Genomic DNA, 20,164 nt, shown 5'->3' with positions numbered 1-20,164 from the left:
AAAGCATTTTGTGTCTTACCTAAGGCCAAATAAATCCAAAAATAAGCAACTCTACCCAGGTTATGGTGACAAACACCAGTGGGTGCCACAAATATAAAGCAGTATATTTATTAAAGTTGCAGCAGGTTATGTACAAACATAATACAGTTGGTTATTGGTGAGAACCCTTATTAATGGGATCTATTCAAAAATATGCAATGTGACAAGCAGAGCTTCATCTCAAAAGTTTAGACCTCACTCCTGGGCCACACTAAGTGTGAAATCATGTTTATAGCCGCTCATGCAGCATGATGTCAAATATGATGAGAATTTGCAGTGTTTTTCTTGTAGAAGAGCATCGTACAATCCCTAGATATTTATCCAATCGCCACCATTTATTTGTACGGCGCCACAAACATCCGCAGTACCGGTCAGTCAGTTACAAATTGTACAAAATCGCACATAATATGGGAAAGACCAAATGAGGTTGATGAAGGATCTGCAGACATGAGACAAAGGGTTGAGAGGACTGCTCTTCAGAGCTAAGTCTAGTGGGAGAGGGCAATGGTGGGAGCTTAGGAGCTGATGGTAGAACATAAGGAGGGGTTAGCATTGGGTAGGGGTAGGATAGGCTTTAGTGAAGAGGTGGGTTTTGAGCGAGTGCTTGAATGATTGAAGGTTGGGAGAGCCTGGGCAGGCAGGGTAAGGAGTTCCATAAGTGGGGAGCAGCACGTGGAGGTGAGAGGTGGTTATCAGGAAGGAGGAGAGGTCTGAGGCTAATCGTAGTGGGCGAGAGGGGAGGGTGTTCTGTGACCAAGTCAGAGATGTATGCCTGGGAGGGTTGGTGGGGGCTTTGAATTGAATTCTGGAGGACTAGGGAGTCAGTGTAGGGATTCGCAGAGTGGTGCAGCGCAATATCTTGCATATCATTACAAACTGGCAGAGCCTTGGAGAGGTCACTGGCTCCTAGTAAAGTTATATACTAGGTCATCCCACAGAACTACTGCTTCCTCTGGGTGTAGGCGACAGGTCCACATTATGGGGGGTGTCTGAGGAAGGAGCACTGTACGCTGGTAACCTCGGGCTTTATTATTTATATAGTATCGATGTCCGTTATGCCCGGGATCAGTGAGGCTCTGACCTATGTGCTGAATGTGGTGGTTCTCTCTAGTTATCTCAGCCTGCCCAGTTATAATACATTTGTCTTATCTACATAAGTAACAGGAGTAATTTAAGTATTCACCTCTCATTAGTTTCTTTTTCTCTGTCCCCTGTAAATTACCTTCTCCTCCTGAATTCTATTTTATCTACTCCACTAAAACCAGAAGATAAATGAATGAGAGTGTTACCTTAAAGGTACCGTAGGAGAATTATTGATATTATTGTAAGTCCTCCTGGAAAATGTTGCCTAGCTGTAATGTCAGTATTGTTGTAGAACGTTAAGAATAAACTATTGGAATCTAAACACATATATGTGAAGTGGCCTAAGACAAAGTATCAGCGCTGTGGTGATGCTTGATGAAGCCACAGCCGTCGGCAATGAACCAGTATTCAGACTGTAACGTTGGTGACACCTTACATAGGTCTGCCTGATGGGCTTCGACCTTTAGCTTTTGGTCCTTGAGGTGTAACCGGTGAGATTCGCTCCGTTTGTCACGTTCCTTGATACATTTACTGCAAACCAGCCCAGTTCTTAAGTCTTACACTTGTCGCACTCCTTAATAAAAATATATATATATGCTACATAGCAAAAACCACCGGCAAATGATCTAAGTCCATTTTCTTACTGCGCTGCTGCTGGTTTTGTAAGTACAATCGTTTGTTTAATTCATTGCATATGAAGCTCTATTTTCTTTATGTATGTTATGTGCTCATATGATTGTGGCTGTGTTGTCAGTATTTGTCAGTTTTTTGTATATGTGTATTTTTATATATGTATACATTTATAGATGTTGCTTTTTCAAGGGCAGTGACTCTCATTGCATGTTGAAAGGTGTCCTGGTGAGAGGTCAAGAACAACTGTAGTTATAAACGCTCTTCAGTACTATTGGACCACGTTAGTAAAGCCTCACTTTGTGTAACCGATAAGCACGTGCTACATGTGAGCACAGATAATGTGTACTGCTGTATGACACCGTGAGGTATTGCTGGATGGGGAACGAGATGTCTGTTGGACACTAGGGTGTGTGGGGGGAGGTGGCCGGGAACCTCACTGCGATACAATATTACACAATTACACTCAGACTATGTAACTTACATTGAACCTGTGAAGCCGTTACCAATCAGATTGAAATGTATCGCTGTGTTAAGCAAACAGGTAGTTCTGACATAGAGATAATGATGCAATTTTTATCATTACCAGTTATATTTATAGCTCCTGCGTATACTGCAGTGTTGTACAGAAAATAAGCAATAGTTAACATCAGAACCTGCCACATTGAAGCTTACAGTCTACATTACCTAACATACACACTTTAGGGTCCGTTTTGTCGGAAGTTAATTAATCCACCAGTATGTGGTAAGTGATTGGCTGTGGGCTCTCTTGGCCTGTGGAATCTGTATGCGCCAAGCCTGGAAGTCCACCGAACCCTTTCGTGTCCTGGGGCCTTTTCTGCAGGTGTGAATATATAACTTTTCCTGTGACAGATGAGAAGATATTTGTTATGACCATTCTCCATATTCAGGACACCTCCCCTCCCTAATGTACTTTCTCTGTACGACCCGCTCCTGGCTGGTTTGTACTTTTCTGAAACTTTCAGTTGCATTGTAATGTTTCCTGTAAATCAGTACGATCACGTTCTTGTACAAATGACAGGTTAGTAACATTTTATTAAGTGTACTTAGCAGCCCACAGCTGCCGGACCCCGCTGTTTCTCCGTGTGACCTGAATTGTAGTGCGGGCTCTATCTGACAGTCCCAGCTGCCGGCTGAATAACACGGAGCCAGGGGAATAATAGACTGGCACAATTTAATGACGTAAAGGAGGAATGTGCTGGTCATTTCCCTAAATTCCCCGGGGTGAGACCTACATGCTCTGCAATATTCCAGCCGCCTCCTGATATTTCATTTTACATCACTCATAATTGTTTTATTGATCAAAGTGAATAATGTTTTTTTAGAGCAGGTTGATATGAGGTTTTGGCTTTAGTCTGAGGTCAGTTCTATATACATCATGGGCCAACAGCCGACTTGGGGTCTCGTACATGGGCGTTTAATGTTTATCAACAAAGCTTCATAAATGCACTCTGGCGCAGTGAGTCCCCCAAAAAGTAATGGAAGCGAATAAGCGCTGAATTTCTACCAAGTGCTTGTGTTGGTTTCAGCGTTGTCGGCAGCGTTCCCAGTTGTCAAAGTTCTGTAAATATATTGGAGTTCTATTGGAATGTCCAAGCACTAGGTAAAGTACACGTATATACTCACATACAGTGTATAAATACAGGATTCTGTATTTATTTTTGCTTATGGCATGGCTTCTCCAAAAACCAGCTATGCAGAGTGTCTTGAAAGCATGGAGCCAGTTTGTGGCTCCCATCATTGGAACTGGAACTGAGGCATGAGACACTAAGTGCCTCAATGATGAGTTCCTAGTGAATGGATAGGCTGTTGGTCCAGCCCACAGATTGGCTTGATGGGTGACAGGTCCTCTGTATAGAACAGGGGGCCATTTAACTTTGTTACCTCTGTTGTGCTGTGCGGAGAGGCAGTTGTTGCCGTCTGTTCAGCGGATAATAGATCTATTCAGTGCGTATTTATATCTGCAGCGGAGATGAATGTGTACAGCGTGCCCGGCCATTGACTATCAGTGCAGTGAGCGAGGAGGGCCACCGGGGGTTAAGCTGTATTCATTTCAATAAGGATTTCATTTCTCCCAGTTGAAGGCTTAGCAGCAGATTGGATTAAAGCTCTTATGAAAACCAATGTTTTGCAGCTTAGAGACCGAGACGGGCACTTCTCATCTAATTCTTTAAATGGGAGAATTGATCTATCTGTTCCAAGTATAAATCATTATTATTATTATTATTGTTATTGCAAAGAGAAATGATTCGCTTTGTAGCCCGTTGATCAGTATCGGTATCTTTACTGCTCAGTACTTTAAGATTCGCCATAAATTCTGCATTACAATTATTTAGTTATGATGTAATAAAATAAAAAAAAAATATGAAAGCTTTTTGTATTTAAATAAAAATAACATAAAACATTATGCTTTTGTCTATAAAAATATATGGGAGATATTATTTTTATCGGGGGGTGGAATTTGAGCAATAGCCCCTGTCTTTATTAAAAGTTCCAGCATAAAAAAAACTATTTACTGCAGCAATCAATTATTTTCAGTTTCTGCTCTCTGTAAACTCCATTCTGAGATACTTTATAAGTAAACTGGGGTATTGCCGGCGGTAGTTAACATATTGAGCTAAGTGAAACCTAGCGACTTTACCGGTGGAACCAAAGCTTTGCACCTGCATAAGTGCTCCCTGTCCTTTGGTAAATATACCAATAAACCTTTTCAGAAACTGCTTCAGCAACAGGGACTCCGCAGGTTATAAAAACAGGCAAAGCACAAGGTTAGAGCAGGTTCTGTGTTGTGTTTTTTTGTTTTCATATTGCGGAGTTGCATTCTGTTTTGTTGCATAAAGGAATGTTGTCTTGATAGTTTTAGTTGAGCTTTTTGTAATGTGTAAGAAATAATAGATTGTGCGAATATACATGATATGGACAAAAGTATTTGGACGCTTGACAATTACACCAACAGGGGCTGTAATGACATTGTATTTAAATACATATACTTTAATATGGAGTTGGTCCCCCTTTTGCAGTGATAACAGCTTCCACTCTTCTTGGAAGGTTTTCCACAAGATGTTGGAGTGTTTCTGTGGGAATTTGTGCCCATTCATTCTGTAGAGCATTTATGAGGTCAGGCAGTGATGTTGTACGAGAAGGTCTGGCTCGTAATCTCTGTTCCAGTTCATCCCAAAGGTGTTCGATGGGGTTGAGGTCAGGGCTCTGTGCAGACCAGTCAAGTTCTTCCACACCTAACTCATCAAACCATGTCTTTGTAGATCTTGCTTTGTGCACTGGGGCACAGTCATGTTGGAATAGAAAAGGGCCTTCTCCAGACTGTTGTCACAAAGTTGGAAGCAAAGCATTGTCCAAAATGACTTGGTATGCTGAAGCATTAAGATTGCCCTTCACTGGAGATAAGGGGCCTAGCCCAAGCCCTGAAAAACAGCCCCATACCATTATCCCTCCTCCACCAAACTTCACAGTTGGCATAATGCAGTCAGGTAGGTAACGTTCTCCCGGCATCCACCAATCCCAGACTCACCCATCTGACTGCCAAACAGAGAAGTGTGATTCATCACTCCACAGAACACGTTTCCACTGCTCCACAGTCCAGTGTCGGTGGGCTTTACACCGCTCCATCCGACGCTTGGCATTGGTCTTGGTGATGTGAGGCTGCATGCAGCTGCTCGGCCATGGAAACCAATATCTGGCATGGATGAAATTTCATAAACCGTCTTATTACAAAGGTGGCATCTATCACAGTACCCCGCTGGAAGCCGCTGAGCTCTTCAGAACGACCCATTTTGTATCACAAATGTTTGCAAATGGAGACTGTATGACTAGGTGCTTGATTATATACACCTCTGGCAACGGGTCTGATTGAAACACCTCAATTCAGTAATTAACAGGTGTGGCCAAATACTTTTGTCCATATAGTGAATATTGGAAAGCCTGTGTCCTGCGCGGCTGCATTGAGGCACATATATAATAACTGCAAAAACTGCGGCACAGGATTTGTGTAACTGACATGTGAGTGTTTATTGCCTTTACGACTTGTCCATGAGGATTTTTAGGCTGTAGAAGGCGCCTGCACTGATAAGACGTAAATGAAGATTAAGATGCAGCAGTGATATGACGTTAATGTCCTGCAGAAATGGGGCCATATTGGGTGCATTATTTGTATCCAGAGCCACCAATATAAGTCACCAAATATGTAACTGTGAAAAGATGAAGCAGTTTTCAGTCCAGGCCTCAGAGTAGGTGTTTGATGGGAACATTGAGTACTGAGATTAATACGACCTCTCTGTTCTCCGAGGAGCCTACAGTCAGCTGAACGCGGTTTCTGCAGCCGTTGAGTGTAATCGCCCTCAGCGTGGGTCCTATTACCCGGCCGATCTGTAATGGATGTATTTTGAAACATTGTGAAAGGCTTTTCTTTGTCTCACTCCGGAGAATAATTCTGATTACTAGTCGTTTACTTGGAGATTAAACGAGAGCCAACTCCTACTTGTCGTTTATACATTCTGTTCCTTGCCATCCTCAGCTGTTGTCCTCTGATGTCAGTCACACCTCAGCTCTCTGGCCGCACACTGGCATTAATGCTGCTTTCTGTAACATTACCTCTGCAAGCTGTCTGATAACTGGTCTTCTGGGAGGTTTATTGGCTTAAAGCAGACAATATGTTAAGGCTTTCCATATGTCAGCAAAGATAGCAGTTACTGGTCAGTCGGATTACTATATGTACGTGTGTGTGTGTATGTATGTGTGTATGTATGTGTGTATATGTATATATATGTATGTATGTGTGTATATGTATATATATGTATATATATATATATATATATATATATATATATATATATATATATATATATATATATATATATATATATATATATGTATATATATATGTATATATATGTATATATATATATATATATATATATATATATATATATATATATATAAACAAAAACAGACATAGGTCCTCTGCACTCACCATGTACAGACTGGGGTGCAAGAGGGGGTTGCCCACATTGTATAGACAAGAAAACAGGGATACTCTGCACTCTCCAAACACATAATAATGCTATATCAAGTACTGTTCTATATTAAAAACAGGGAATGTTAGTTCTACATATTGCAATATATGTTAAGCTGACCAACTCACGCCAAAGTCTTCCCATTCTGGTCAGTCCTAACATGATCAAATGCTATGCTATTTTATCTGGGATTATGTGTTTGGAGAGTGCAGAGTATCCCTGTTTTCTTGTCTATACAATGTGGGCAACCCCCTCTTGCACCCCAGTCTGTACATGGTGAGTGCAGAGGACCTATGTCTGTTTTTGTTTATACAATGTAAGTCCCATGACTCTTGCACCCCATTCTTTACATTAATTAATTCCAACTTGTGTCAGGTGAGTCCCAGGTCTCCCATGGCTGCTAGTGCTAGGGAAAGACTTGCCTTTAAAAGCTGTGTGCAGGTAAGCCTGAGGCCCAGATAAAATAGCATAGCATTTGATCATGTTAGGACTGACCAGAATGGGAAGACTTTGGCGTGAGTTGGTCCGCTTAACATATATTGCAATATGTAGAACTAACATTCCCTGTTTTTAATATAGAACAGTACTTGATATAGCATTGATTATGTGTTTGTAGAGTGCAGATTATCCCTGTTTTCATATATATATATATATATATATATATATATATATATATATATATATATATATATATATATATATATATATATATTATAAATTCCCAGAATTCGTTCCATGCCTTTTGGATGACTCCGCTGTGTTCCGCTTGAGAGAATCCTACATTAGACCTTTTGCGTTTTGCTTAGTGTTCATCTCTGTCACCGACTGTCACGTTCATACAGGTAAATTGACAGTAATTGGTAGGAAAACCCCCGTCGTCACCCGCTCGGTTCACAACATTTATATTCTAAGTCCCCAACAAGGTGTCTGTTCCAGGAATCCTGTGCTGGGTGACAGCTCCTGCATCTTCAATGTGGGCATCAGCAAAGCTTTGATTTCCAGTGATTTTCAATTATTTGTATGTGTCCTCGTGTTGTGTGTTGGTAACGTATGGGGGAGGGAGGCTTATTAGGCCTTCAGGCAGAGCAGGAACGCTTTCAGCATTCGGATGAGCTGGAAATAATGGTATAAATCACCTATTAGGACTATGGAGTCTCCTGTATACACAGCTTTGAACCAATGGTAACTGTCTCTAAAATGTGATCATCTGAATTTAATACAATGCGTCAAAGCAGCCTGAAGACCCATCTCGTAGTATATAATGATGTATTACTAGCTCCTGCGCTGCGCAGTCATGGATTAAACATTCTGCCCTGTTCAGGATAAGAGGCGAAGAAGAATACGTATCTCTAGATCCCCGTTAGGTGAAATAAGGTTGTTTGTTTTTTTGGGTTTTTGTTTATGTTGATTAAAAAAAATCCGTTATTGACGTAATTTATATTGAAAACTTATTAACAAGGCAGCTGCATGATGGCCAGCTACCCGCAGCGGAATGGGTTAAAATGGAAATGGTTATAGTGGTACCATGGTGGGCCATGTACCACTGCGATCCTTGTTAATTATTCTTCTCCATGCATCCAGCCACCCATCATAACTGATGTATACGGCGGTATGCAAAAATGCCTTATCACTGATTGATAAATATACCTATAAACCCCTTGTTCCATCCCAGATAATAGGGGATTCTTATAATGACGTAGTCAGTATGGTCAAATGTTGAAATAATGTCAAATATGAAGCATAAGTGTAAAACGTCTTTAAATAATAATTCTGCTCAGAATGTGCAGATTAGATCAGTAGAATATGATTAATGTTCTTCAGAGGGTCCCAGTAACAGTCCAGCGATTGTACCTCTCTCTCCTGCTACTATTTGGTAATACAGCCCGGCAGGACCACCCTGGCTGCCCCCCTCTTAGAAGATGGGCACCTGTTTATATTAGTAGGTGAGAGGAGGGCAATGATGGACCACTGAAGCCTTCGCTGGGTCCCGCTGGACGGTCAGTAGCATGATGTGTTTTAATAAATCATAGTGAACTCTACTACAAATAAAGATTTTGAGCCTGATTCTGGATCGGATGGACGCCCATTAGCATAGCGTATCTTGCGTTATTCTGCACTGCACGGCGGCAGAAACGTATATTACACCAATGAGCACAATTGCATGTAATTTATGCTCGCGTACAACAGACACCTAGGCCTATGATTTGAGAGGCGGAGCGGGGGAGGGAATGGGTGGAGTAATGTACCCCCCATGTAAAGTAAGAGCGATCCAACACAGCTTCAAGTCCTGTGATTCTGGTAAGTGCTCTTGGTATCAGCTGTATGGTTTGCACCAGCTACAGGTCAGGTGTAAGGTGAGGACTGTCACAGCACAGTCTTCCTGTTACAGATTACTCGTATGCGTAAATGATATAAAAAAAAAAGGTTTTACATTTGAAAATATCTAAATTGTTATACTATTAAAAGTTGTGTTAATGTTTGATCAAATACAAACTTTATGCGTTATAATGAGAACTTTTATTGTACCACCGCATGTGCGTATACTGTACTGTGTGTCTGCATGCGGAGGGTAACGTTAAGGAAAGGTGTACTTACTGCACTGTGTGTCTGCATGCGGCAGGTAACGCTAAGGCAGAGTGTACTTACTGCACTGTGTGTCTGCATGCGGCAGGTAACGCTAAGGCTGAGCGTACTTACTGCACTGTGTCTGCATGCGGCAGGTAACGCTAAGGCAGAGCATACTTACTGCACTGTGTGTCTGCATGCGGCAGGTAATGTTAAGGCAGAGCATACTTACTGCACTGTGTCTGCATGCGGCAGGTAACGTTAAGGCAGAGAGTACTTGCTGTACTGTGTGTCTGCATGCGGCAGGTAACGTTAAGGCAGAGAGTACTTACTGCACTGTGTCTGCATGCGGCAGGAAATGTTAAGGAAAAGGGTACTTACTGCACTGTGTGTCTGCATGCTGCAGGTAACGTTAAGGCAGAGGGTACTTACTGCAATGTGTCTGCATGCGGCAGGTAACGTTAGGGCAGAGAGTACTTACTGCACTGTGTGTCTGCATGCGGCAGGTAACGTTAGGGCAGAGAGTACTTACTGCACTGTGTGTCTGCATGCGGCAGGTAACGTTAGGGCAGAGAGTACTTACTGCACTGTGTGTCTGCATGCTGCAGGTAACGTTAAGGCAGAGGGTACTTACTGCAATGTGTCTGCATGCGGCAGGTAACGTTAAGGCAGAGCGTACTTGCACACAGATTAAAATTGAAACATATCTTGAGATAGGATTGGACCTGAATACGTGTGGATCTACTTGCGTTCGGAAATGATGCTCTTTATGCTTTGGATGGAGTTATCCTTTTATTTACTTTTTTGTCTTTAAAGGGTTTCTCGGGGCACCTCTGTGATGTCATTGTGTCCTATGACATTGATGTGCTGCATTGTCAGCCTGTAACAAGGCTGACGTCATTGTGTATAGGGGAAGGGTGATGGTTACATGAACAGTGTCTCTTCCATCACCTCCGCTGTTCTTAGTGATTATCTCAGGGCCGGTTGTAGGCGACGGCCAATGAATAAATTGATCAAGAAGTATCCTCTATTAGGGCAGGATTAAGGGCTCATGCTGCCCTAGGCCAGTATACTCAGTGCCCACTAGCCCAACACGCTTATACGTGGTGGGTAATAATGAACTTGTTCTTAATTTAAAAATACGGCTTCCGTTTATGTTTGCGCATTTTCGAAATTTAGCTACCTAAAGGAGGAGAGGAGAGCGACCTCTCCTTTTATATCGGTGTTTTGTAACAAGCTCACACTATTGACAGTAAGAAAGAAACTGCTGCTTATAGTATGTAACACATACATGTGCAACACGGTACATACACATGTGTAACATGACTAGAATGTGTCTGTACATAGACAGAATATGTGTAACATCTTTTTAAACCAAAGTTCTTGACCTCTTACGATCTTTCAGTCTGTGACTCTCACAAGTTCTGTGTTTCATATACGGATGGACAATTTTAATTGAAACAAGCTCCGCGTAACTGGGTCGAGAATCTGTACTGTGTGATCGCGTCTCGTTAGCTCCACCCACTACAACAACACAGGACACAGCGCCAGATCCTGGGAAACATCACCCAATACATTTATAGAGCGATGTAAAAGTCTTCCCATCACACAGTAACTCCAGGGCTTGTAAAGATACATGAACGCTGCTATGAGTACAGTGCAGTATTAGGGTATATCTATAAATAGCGCCTGCTTAGTGGGCCTGGGTGTCTTCTCCGCACCATGGGGCACATTTATCATTATTCACATAAAGTGAAAAGTAGTTTTCAATCCTTATCGCAATGATAAGGATTGAACTACTTCTCACATTTATGTACAGCCGTGCACAGAAACAGCAGTTCCGAAAAACTGCTGTTTCAGTGATAAAAAAAATCATACTTACCCCCCTCTTCAGAAGCGCTGTCTTCGGGTCTTCTCTTCAATTGCGCATGTCCAGTTCCAAGAACTGGACATGCGCACACAGATCCCCTCTCTGTCTCTGCAACGATAGTTGCAGAGAGAGAGCGCTGAGTGACAGGGAGGGATCATGTGATCCCTCCACAAATGCGCTGTCCAGCTCTGCTCTTCGGAGCAGAGCTGACAGCATTAGATTTCTTCAATTCGGATGATGTACGCCAGCTTTACATTAACATGACAAGTTCCCGAAAAAAATGTTTTTTCGGGACTTGTTAGATTGCGGCCAGGAGCAGTCACCATTCTGTTGAATGGTGACTGCTCCCAAAAACGAAGAGGAGTGCAAAGCAGCAGATATCCATGATATCTGCTGCGATGCACCCTTAATAAATTTGCGGAGGACACTGTGGGACCTTAATTACCCGTTAAAAGCACTATCATGCTTTATTAAATATGCCCCCATGTTACCATTGCACCAGTTGTTTGAATTAAAGTGGCTTCATCTGTAACGCCTGTTGCCTTTGGGCTGCTAACGCGGAGTCCTAGTGAGATGTTTGTGTCTTGTCATCACCACCCATGTCCTGTTGCAGTCTGTGGAGCGATGTCTTGGTCCAGGGGCCCAATGAGACTGTCTACTAACCTCTCATCTTCTCTCCTCTTTCCTTCACAGAGGGGAATAGAGCAGAATATCAGGTTAATGGTGCATTTTTTTCCGTGTGCCCCCGCTTCCCGGATGGCAGTATACGTGCATGCCCTTCTGCTCCCCGTACGCCAGTGTATTTGCATGCAAGTCTCTGTGACATGAACGGCTGTGACCCATTCATTGCAGTGTCTGAGAGCGAGGGTGTGACAGAGCAGTGCTGGATGTGTGCACCGGGGGACTGTTCTGTGCCGGGTGCTTGTACAGTCCTTATGCCAGCCATTGCCGGGCAGGACCGGGGGCTCCTGTCTCAGTCCAGATGGCAGTTCTGTAACGCCAGGCTGCGGGCGACGTCTGATGGAGCGCGGTCCTATAAATAAAGTCATTTCTCCCGTTAGCCAGAGGTGTGGTTCTGAGGACTGATGGCTCCGTGTCTGAGGAATTATTACTTTCTGCTTCAGCATATTATTATAATAGAAATAATAACACGTTTAATCTAACTGCACATTAACCTTCACTTCAGAATCTAAAACATAATTACACTGTATTAGTGGAAAATTATGTCGCAGTAAAACTATATAGAAAGCTCAGGCGATGTGTTAGACTTGACAGATATATACAGGGACAAAGGAGGAAAAGATGAGATGTTATAATTGGAAATATAGTAGTAATAATAATGTGGTATTTAACTATTATTCTCATGATTTATATGGCTGCGTGTTACATAGCGGTGTACAGAGAATATCATTCACCTCAGCCCGTGTCCCATGCAGCTTACTTTCTAAATTATTTACACACACGAGGGGAACATACAGTCCTCCACATAGGGCACTTGTGGACACTGCGAGGCAGCAATGCTAACCACTGTGTCACTGCCACTACCACTGATCACCTTGGGATGCAGGGAGACGATCTTCCTGCTTTCATACACAGGTTTGACAATGGCTGGCAGTAGAGGAGACCCACGAGGGTACTCCTGGGTCCAGCGACGGTCTGCCTGGTTCTCTGGCTGACATGCTTCTACAGGCCTAGTAGTAGCAAAGTATCACGCCTGATTGTTGCCCATTATGTGCTGGGCCTTGCTGGGTAGTATGTTGAGCGATGCATGTAACGTGTGCTTGGATATACCAGTCACATAGACTGATCCTTCTTATATGGATGTAATATAAGATGATAGGTGGCTGAACTGTTTCTGTGGGTCACACACTCTGGACAGGCTCTTTGTACCTCCCCATATGTAATTCTGTGGCAGGAAACACGGATACTTATATGTACTTAAGATGTGTCTGCGTGCGCTGTGTGTGTACTGGGAATGGAAGACGTATCCGTGTGCCCTGTGTGTGTGTACTGGGAATGGGAGACGTGTCCGTGTGCCCTGTGTGTGTGTACTGGGAATGGGAGACGTGTCCGTGTGCCCTGTGTGTGTGTACTGGGAATGGGAGACGTGTCCGTGTGCCCTGTGTGTGTGTGTACTGGGAATGGGAGACGTGTCCGTGTGCCCTGTGTGTGTGTGTACTGGGAATGGGAGACGTGTCCGTGTGCCCTGTGTGTGTGTGTACTGGGAATGGGAGACGTGTCCGTGTGCCCTGTGTGTGTGTGTACTGGGAATGGGAGACGTGTCCGTGTGCCCTGTGTGTGTGTGTACTGGGAATGGGAGACGTGTCCGTGTGCCCTGTGTGTGTGTGTACTGGGAATGGGAGACGTGTCCGTGTGCCCTGTGTGTGTACTGGGAATGGGAGACGTGTCCGTGTGCCCTGTGTGTGTACTGGGAGTGGGAGACGTGTCCGTGTGCCCTGTGTGTGTACTGGGAGTGGGAGACGTGTCCGCGTGCGCTGTTTGTGTGTGTACTGGGAATGGGAGACGTGTCCGTGTGTACTGGGAGTGGGAGACGTGTCCGTGTGCCCTGTGTGTGTACTGGGAGTGGGAGACGTGTCCGTGTGCCCTGTGTGTGTACTGGGAGTGGGAGACGTGTCCGCGTGTGCTGGGTGTGTACTGGGATTCGGGATGTTTGTGTATAATTGCTGCATACACAGGACTCCTATCTGATTGCTGTAAGCTGCCATCCGTCTCTGCGGGTTTCTTACCGGTGTTTTTGTTTTCTTCCTCAGACACAAGATGACGGAGACCCAGCGAAGCCGCCGTGGTTTAAAGGGGGGTGAGTTATATTCTGTTTTTACATTTTGTGTAATAGAAGCCGATATTTCTATAATGAGGGCAGCGTAGCTCCACGATGAGCCGTCTCTTCCTCCCCCAAAACTAATTTCCTGGCCGGTCGTCCGTCCTTGGAACATGATAGACCACAATACAGAGGCCTACTAAACGCTTTATTCTTTACAAATGTCAGTTATTTTTATTTATTGCAGTATGTATTTCATGTTACTGCTCAATTCTGTTAGATGATTCCTCTATAATGAAGAACAGTCTCTGACTCACAACTTGATTTCAGGAGCAGCTGATATTTTTACCCAGGAATTCAGGTCTGAATGAGTTTCTATATTAGGAGGAAGCTCACCAACCACGGACCAATCACATCACTGAGACACGAGGCACACGCTGAACGCTCTGTGCCTCTGTGAGGTCACTGGTTCTTAGTGCATTGATTGGCTGCCTGCTCTGTGATCTTGGTCTAGCAAACAGGCTGCCCACACTGTATAGGTGACAGGTGACATTTTCCCAAAAGGTATTCCATTATTTAGAGGCACTACCGAGTCCTGAAGATTATAATGGTGCTTGGTTACATCTTCCTATATAGAGTCTGTTGTTTGCTGCATTTGATGAACATCTGACACGTGTTTTAATTATACATGACATGTAAAGAGGAAGGTCACATGCTATTGGTCTCATTCAAAGCCATGTTGCAGGTGAAACAGGCTATTTGTCACTTCTGGGCACCAATACGTGATATGCCGCATTAAATCTGATACTGTGTGACCACATTGCTTGACTTTAGGAAACCATTTTGCTATCTTACACTGTATATGAGCAGACCTGCAAATCCTTCCCCCTTCAGCGTGTGGACTATTGTCTTGTGCAATCAGTGACTGTACGCAGGTATTTCCGCTGACATTACGGTAGAGAAGGTCTTGCTGCGTTTCACCAAGTAGTACAATAAATCCTACTCCTTCTGTACACGTCCTGAGTGCAGAGAAATTGAAGGCAGCAGGACACAATTTAGACTATATAGAAAATCTGCAGTAGGATCAGCGCCGGTGGTAGAAGATTACTTTGGATGAGAAGTGATGTTTCTGACGAGACGATATTTACATATTCTCCAGGATTCTCTTACAGGATTAGCCATATAACAGCCTCGTTGGTTGACTGATCTCCTGCCTACCTTGCAGAATCTTCACAGATGACAGAACTCTGCTACTGTTGTACATTTCATTCCTTAAACTGTAGAAATAAATCAGAGGCATTTCTGCTTTTCTTACAGCACATTTCACTGGGAATTAATGCAGTAATTTAAGTACAGCCATCCAAGCTGCCACTTCCGATTAATAGAAAATATAGGGGTAGTGTTATCTCCTAATCAACATCAGTTAATTATTAAGTAATCACCCTTCAATTGCTGGATCTCTGCCGTCGCTGTGCATGCTGTGATGTGGATTGTCTGTTTTACACCTAATTGGCTGCAAAACACTGTGGACCGAGCGATCTAATTGGGCACAACCAGTAATTACCGTAATATAATACAATAGAATCTGATGATGCTGCAAAGGTCCTTTCCTTGTTTAAATCTGTTTAATTATTTCTGTAAATAATGGTACAGTCCTGTATAAACTGGCTTTGTCGTCAGAAAATTGTCACATTATTTGAGTTGAAGATATAAAGTGTGAACAGTGTGTGGACTAAACTGTATGTTAGGGACACAGCCCCCACCTTGTAGAGTGATGTATGGAGATGGAGGGGGCAGAGTACAGAGTGGGGATCAGGCTGTATAGAGATGGGGGGCAGTGTACAGAGTGGGGATCAGGCTGTATAGAGACGGGGGACAGTGTACAGAGTGGGGGTCAGGCTGTATAGAGATGGGGGGCAGTGTACAGAGTGGGGGTCAGGCTGTATAGAGATGGGGGCAGTGTACAGTGTGGGGGTCAGGCTGTAAAGAGATGGGGGGCAGTGTACAGAGTGGGGGTCGGGCTGTATAGAGATGGGGGGCAGTGTACAGAGTGGGGGTCAGGCTGTAGAGAGACGGGGGACAGTGTACAGAGTGGGGGTCAGGCTGTATAGAGATGGGGGGCAGTGTACAGAGTGGGGGTCAGGCTGTATAGAGATGGGGGGCAGTGTACAGAGTGGGGGTCAGGCTATATAGAGATGGGGGGCAGTGTACAGAGTGGGGGTCAGGCTATATAGAGATGGGGGGTTGTGTACAGAGTGGGGGTCAGTCTGTATAGAGATGGGGGGCAGTGTACAGAGTGGGGGTCAGGCTGTATAGAGACGGGGGGCAGTGTACAGAGTGGGGGTCAGGCTGTAGAGAGACGGGGGACAGTGTACAGAGTGGGGGTCAGGCTGTATAGAAATGGGGGGCAGTGTACAGAGTGGGGGTCAGGCTGTATAGAGATGGGGGACAGTGTACAGAGTGGGTGTCAGGCTGTAGAGAGATGGGGGGCAGTGTACAGAGTGGGGGTCAGGCTGTATAGAGATGGGGGGCAGTGTACAGAGTGGGGGTCAGGCTGTATAGAGATGGGGGACAGTGTACAGAGTGGGGGTCAGGCTGTATAGAGAAGGGGGGACAGTCTACAGAGTGGGGGGCAGGCTGTATAGAGATGGGGGGCAGTGTACAGGGTGTGGGTCAGGCTGTATAGAGATGGGGGCAGTGTACAGGGTGGGGGTCAGGCTGTATAGAGATGGGGGGCAGTGTACAGAGTGGGGGTCTGGCTATATAGAGTTGGGGGCAGTGTACAGAGTGGGACTCAGGCTGTATAGAGATGGGGGGGCAGTGTACAGAGTGTGGGTTAGGCTGTATAGAGATGGGGGGCAGTGTACAGGGTGGGGGTCAGGCTGTATAGAGATGGGGGGGCAGTGTACAGAGTGGGGGTCAGGCTGTATAGAGATGGTGGGGCAGTGTACAGAGTGGGGGTCAGGCTGTATAGAGATGGGGGGGCAGTGTACAGAGTGGGGGTCAGGCTGTATAGAGAAGGGGGGACAGTCTACAGAGTGGGGGTCAGGCTGTATAGAGATGGGGGGCAGTGTACAGAGTGGGGGTCAGGCTGTATAGAGAAGGGGGGGCAGTGTACAGAGTGGGGGTCAGGCTGTATAGAGATGGGGGGCAGTGTACAGGGTGGGGGTCAGGCTGTATAGAGAAGGGGGGACAGTCTACAGAGTGGGGGTCAGGCTGTATAGAGATGGGGGGCAGTGTACAGAGTGGGGGTCAGGCTGTATAGAGAAGGGGGGGGCAGTGTACAGAGTGGGGGTCAGGCTGTATAGAGATGGGGGGCAGTGTACAGAGTGGGGGTCAGGCTGTATAGAGATGGTTGGCAGTGTACAGAGTGGGGGTCAGGCTGTATAGAGAAGGGGGGACAGTCTACAGAGTGGGGGGCAGGCTGTATAGAGATGGGGGGCAGTGTACAGGGTGTGGGTCAGGCTGTATAGAGATGGGGGGCAGTGTACAGGGTGGGGGTCAGGCTGTATAGAGATGGGGGGCAGTGTACAGAGTGGGGGTCAGGCTATATAGAGTTGGGGGCAGTGTACAGAGTGGGACTCAGGCTGTATAGAGATGGGGGGGCAGTGTACAGAGTGTGGGTTAGGCTGTATAGAGATGGGGGGCAGTGTACAGGGTGGGGGTCAGGCTGTATAGAGATGGGGGGGCAGTGTACAGAGTGGGGGTCAGGCTGTATAGAGATGGGGGGGCAGTGTACAGAGTGGGGGTCAGGCTGTATAGAGATGGGGGGACAGTCTACAGAGTGGGGGTCAGGCTGTATAGAGATGGGGGGCAGTGTACAGAGTGGGGGTCAGGCTGTATAGAGATGGGGGGCAGTGTACAGGGTGGGGGTCAGGCTGTATAGAGATGGGGGGGACAGTCTACAGAGTGGGGGTCAGGCTGTATAGAGATGGGGGGCAGTGTACAGAGTGGGGGTCAGGCTGTATAGAGATGGGGGGGCAGTGTACAGAGTGGGGGTCAGGCTGTATAGAGATGGGGGGCAGTGTACAGGGTGGGGGTCAGGCTGTATAGAGAAGGGGGGACAGTCTACAGAGTGGGGGTCAGGCTGTATAGAGATGGGGGCAGTGTACAGAGTGGGGGTCAGGCTGTATAGAGATGGGGGGGCAGTGTACAGAGTGGGGGTCAGGCTGTATAGAGAAGGGGGGACAGTCTACAGAGTGGGGGTCAGGCTGTATAGAGATGGGGGGCAGTGTACAGAGTGGGGGTCAGGCTATATAGAGATGGGGGCAGTGGAGTTAAGCTGCATGTTAGTGACACAGCCCCCACCTTATAGAGTGATGTATAGACGTGTATTAGTGTGTTAGTGTAGGTAGGGGGCACAGTTTATAGTTACGTACAGACATGTATACAGGAAGATTATGGCCGCAGAGTTGGTCACACAGACACTGTCCTGTTCCCCTTAGAGATTTCACCATATTCATATTAAAAGGTCATTAGTCCGGGGAGCTCTTCTATTCTGACACTTATCATCCCTGATGTAGAACTATTGATCCCACATGGTTTAGTTTACTGCTAATTCTCTTACAGTAAATTGAATACTGTTGGAGAAATAATAATTCTGCAATTCAATCCAGTATATACTATTACCCTCCACAGAGAACAGACCTCCGTATATAACACACCTGTGCTCTGGTTCATAGTCTGAGTCTCTCCATATAAGAGATCGCTGCAGAGGCTGCCGTATGTGATAGTCATTCCTATGAGGCCAGACGTAGGGGCCCAATGCTTTATACTGTATTGTATTCCTGACCTGGTGGTCAGTGTTGGATCCTGGATTTGGCCACTAATGATTTTGGCTCTGAGCTTACTGTGTTTTCCACTTATCAGCGTCTGTATTTCCAGATCTGGCGGAGGCTTGTATGGAATCGACAGTATGCCGGACCTGCGCAAGAAGAAGCCCATACCTTTGGTTAGCGATTTGGTAAGTTCACCGCTGTTGGCGGTCCCTACATCAAGGTCACGGATTGTAGTCCATAATAATAGTCACCGGTATCTTTCCAGAAACCATTATGAGTTTGCTATTCCCTTTGACTCTCGATATCGGTAATGCCATCTACTTTACAGGAGATATTGGTAATCTGTTCTTCTTGGTGAAACTAGTAGAGTCTCCTTTTAGAGGCACTATTGGTAATATCATCTTTTAACGGTGATACTGGTAAGACCATCTGTTTAAATGCCAAGATTGGAAACACCTATTTAGTGGCAAAATTGCCTTGTTTTACGTATTATATATGAATGTGTTTCGTTAGTTGACCTTGTGGTCGATCCGTTGATGGCAACGTTTTGGTTCTCCTCCATGTCTTCTGGGCATCGCGCACATTGAGAATTGCCTGTAACCAAAACTAAATGTGAATGTTACTCATTCTATTTCTCCCAATTGACTGTCTTGCTGCATTAACCTCTTACAATTCTTTTATATGCCGACACTCCTATTCCGCAGGCGATGGTAAGTTCACCCCACGCTTAGCGACAGGCCATGGATTTCCTCTAGACGTTTATACCCTCTGCCAAATTATTATTTATTTTTTTCTGTTGCTGGCAGCGTTCCCTACATCACTGATTTAATGGACCCGAGTACGAAGATAGATGTATTTTTCAAATTATTTACCCTCACACTTTATTGCTTAAGCACTGAAAGGTCTCTACATAGATCAAAACAAATACTAAACCCCAATGTTCCTTATATTAACTGGATGGCTCCCTAGTGTTGTGTTTGACTTCTTCATTAAAGGACAACTTAGTAATTATAGTATTAAATAAAAGACGGAAATCTCTCTTGCTCTCCCCGATTCTCCTGTTCGTCAGGGACCATAATATGTATACAATGTACATTGTTGTGGCCTTAAAAATCTGGACCAAAAAACGTAATGCCGATTACAAAGGATTATAAATTCCTTTGTTATTTTCCTTCTGAAGATACCTGTGCTAGATTTATTTCTTTATGTATCTACATTTTCCAGCCACAATTGACCTTGTCTAATTAAAATAGAATACATTTGTTGTGTATTACAACCTCCTTATAGAATTCCTCAAGTAGATGAGTTAACAGGCAGGTTGTGAATGTCAGATATTTCTTAGCAACATCTATAACCATGGAAGCATCAC

General features: G+C 44.8%; 1 protein-coding gene across 6 annotated transcripts in view; it reads left to right on the top strand.

Annotated features, from left to right (window-relative positions):
* Positions 1 to 20,164, top strand: part of UNC13B (unc-13 homolog B) — a 211,880-nt gene that overhangs the window by 124,009 nt on the left and 67,707 nt on the right. For 5 of the 6 annotated variants that reach the window (XM_075186722.1, XM_075186731.1, XM_075186711.1 and 2 more), the window contains 2 exons: positions 14,010 to 14,056; positions 18,902 to 18,980. In XM_075186722.1, coding sequence (XP_075042823.1) covers positions 14,010 to 14,056; positions 18,902 to 18,980 — 126 coding nt within the window. Of the gene's footprint in view, positions 1 to 11,931; positions 11,955 to 14,009; positions 14,057 to 18,901; positions 18,981 to 20,164 lie in introns of all 6 variants that reach the window. The other variant, XM_075186700.1, reaches the window with a different exon arrangement.

Source organism: Mixophyes fleayi, chromosome 1 (genome assembly GCF_038048845.1).
Source record: "Mixophyes fleayi isolate aMixFle1 chromosome 1, aMixFle1.hap1, whole genome shotgun sequence".
NCBI classification, from domain to species: domain Eukaryota; kingdom Metazoa; phylum Chordata; class Amphibia; order Anura; family Limnodynastidae; genus Mixophyes; species Mixophyes fleayi.
This window is presented reverse-complemented; position numbering and strand designations above follow the sequence as displayed.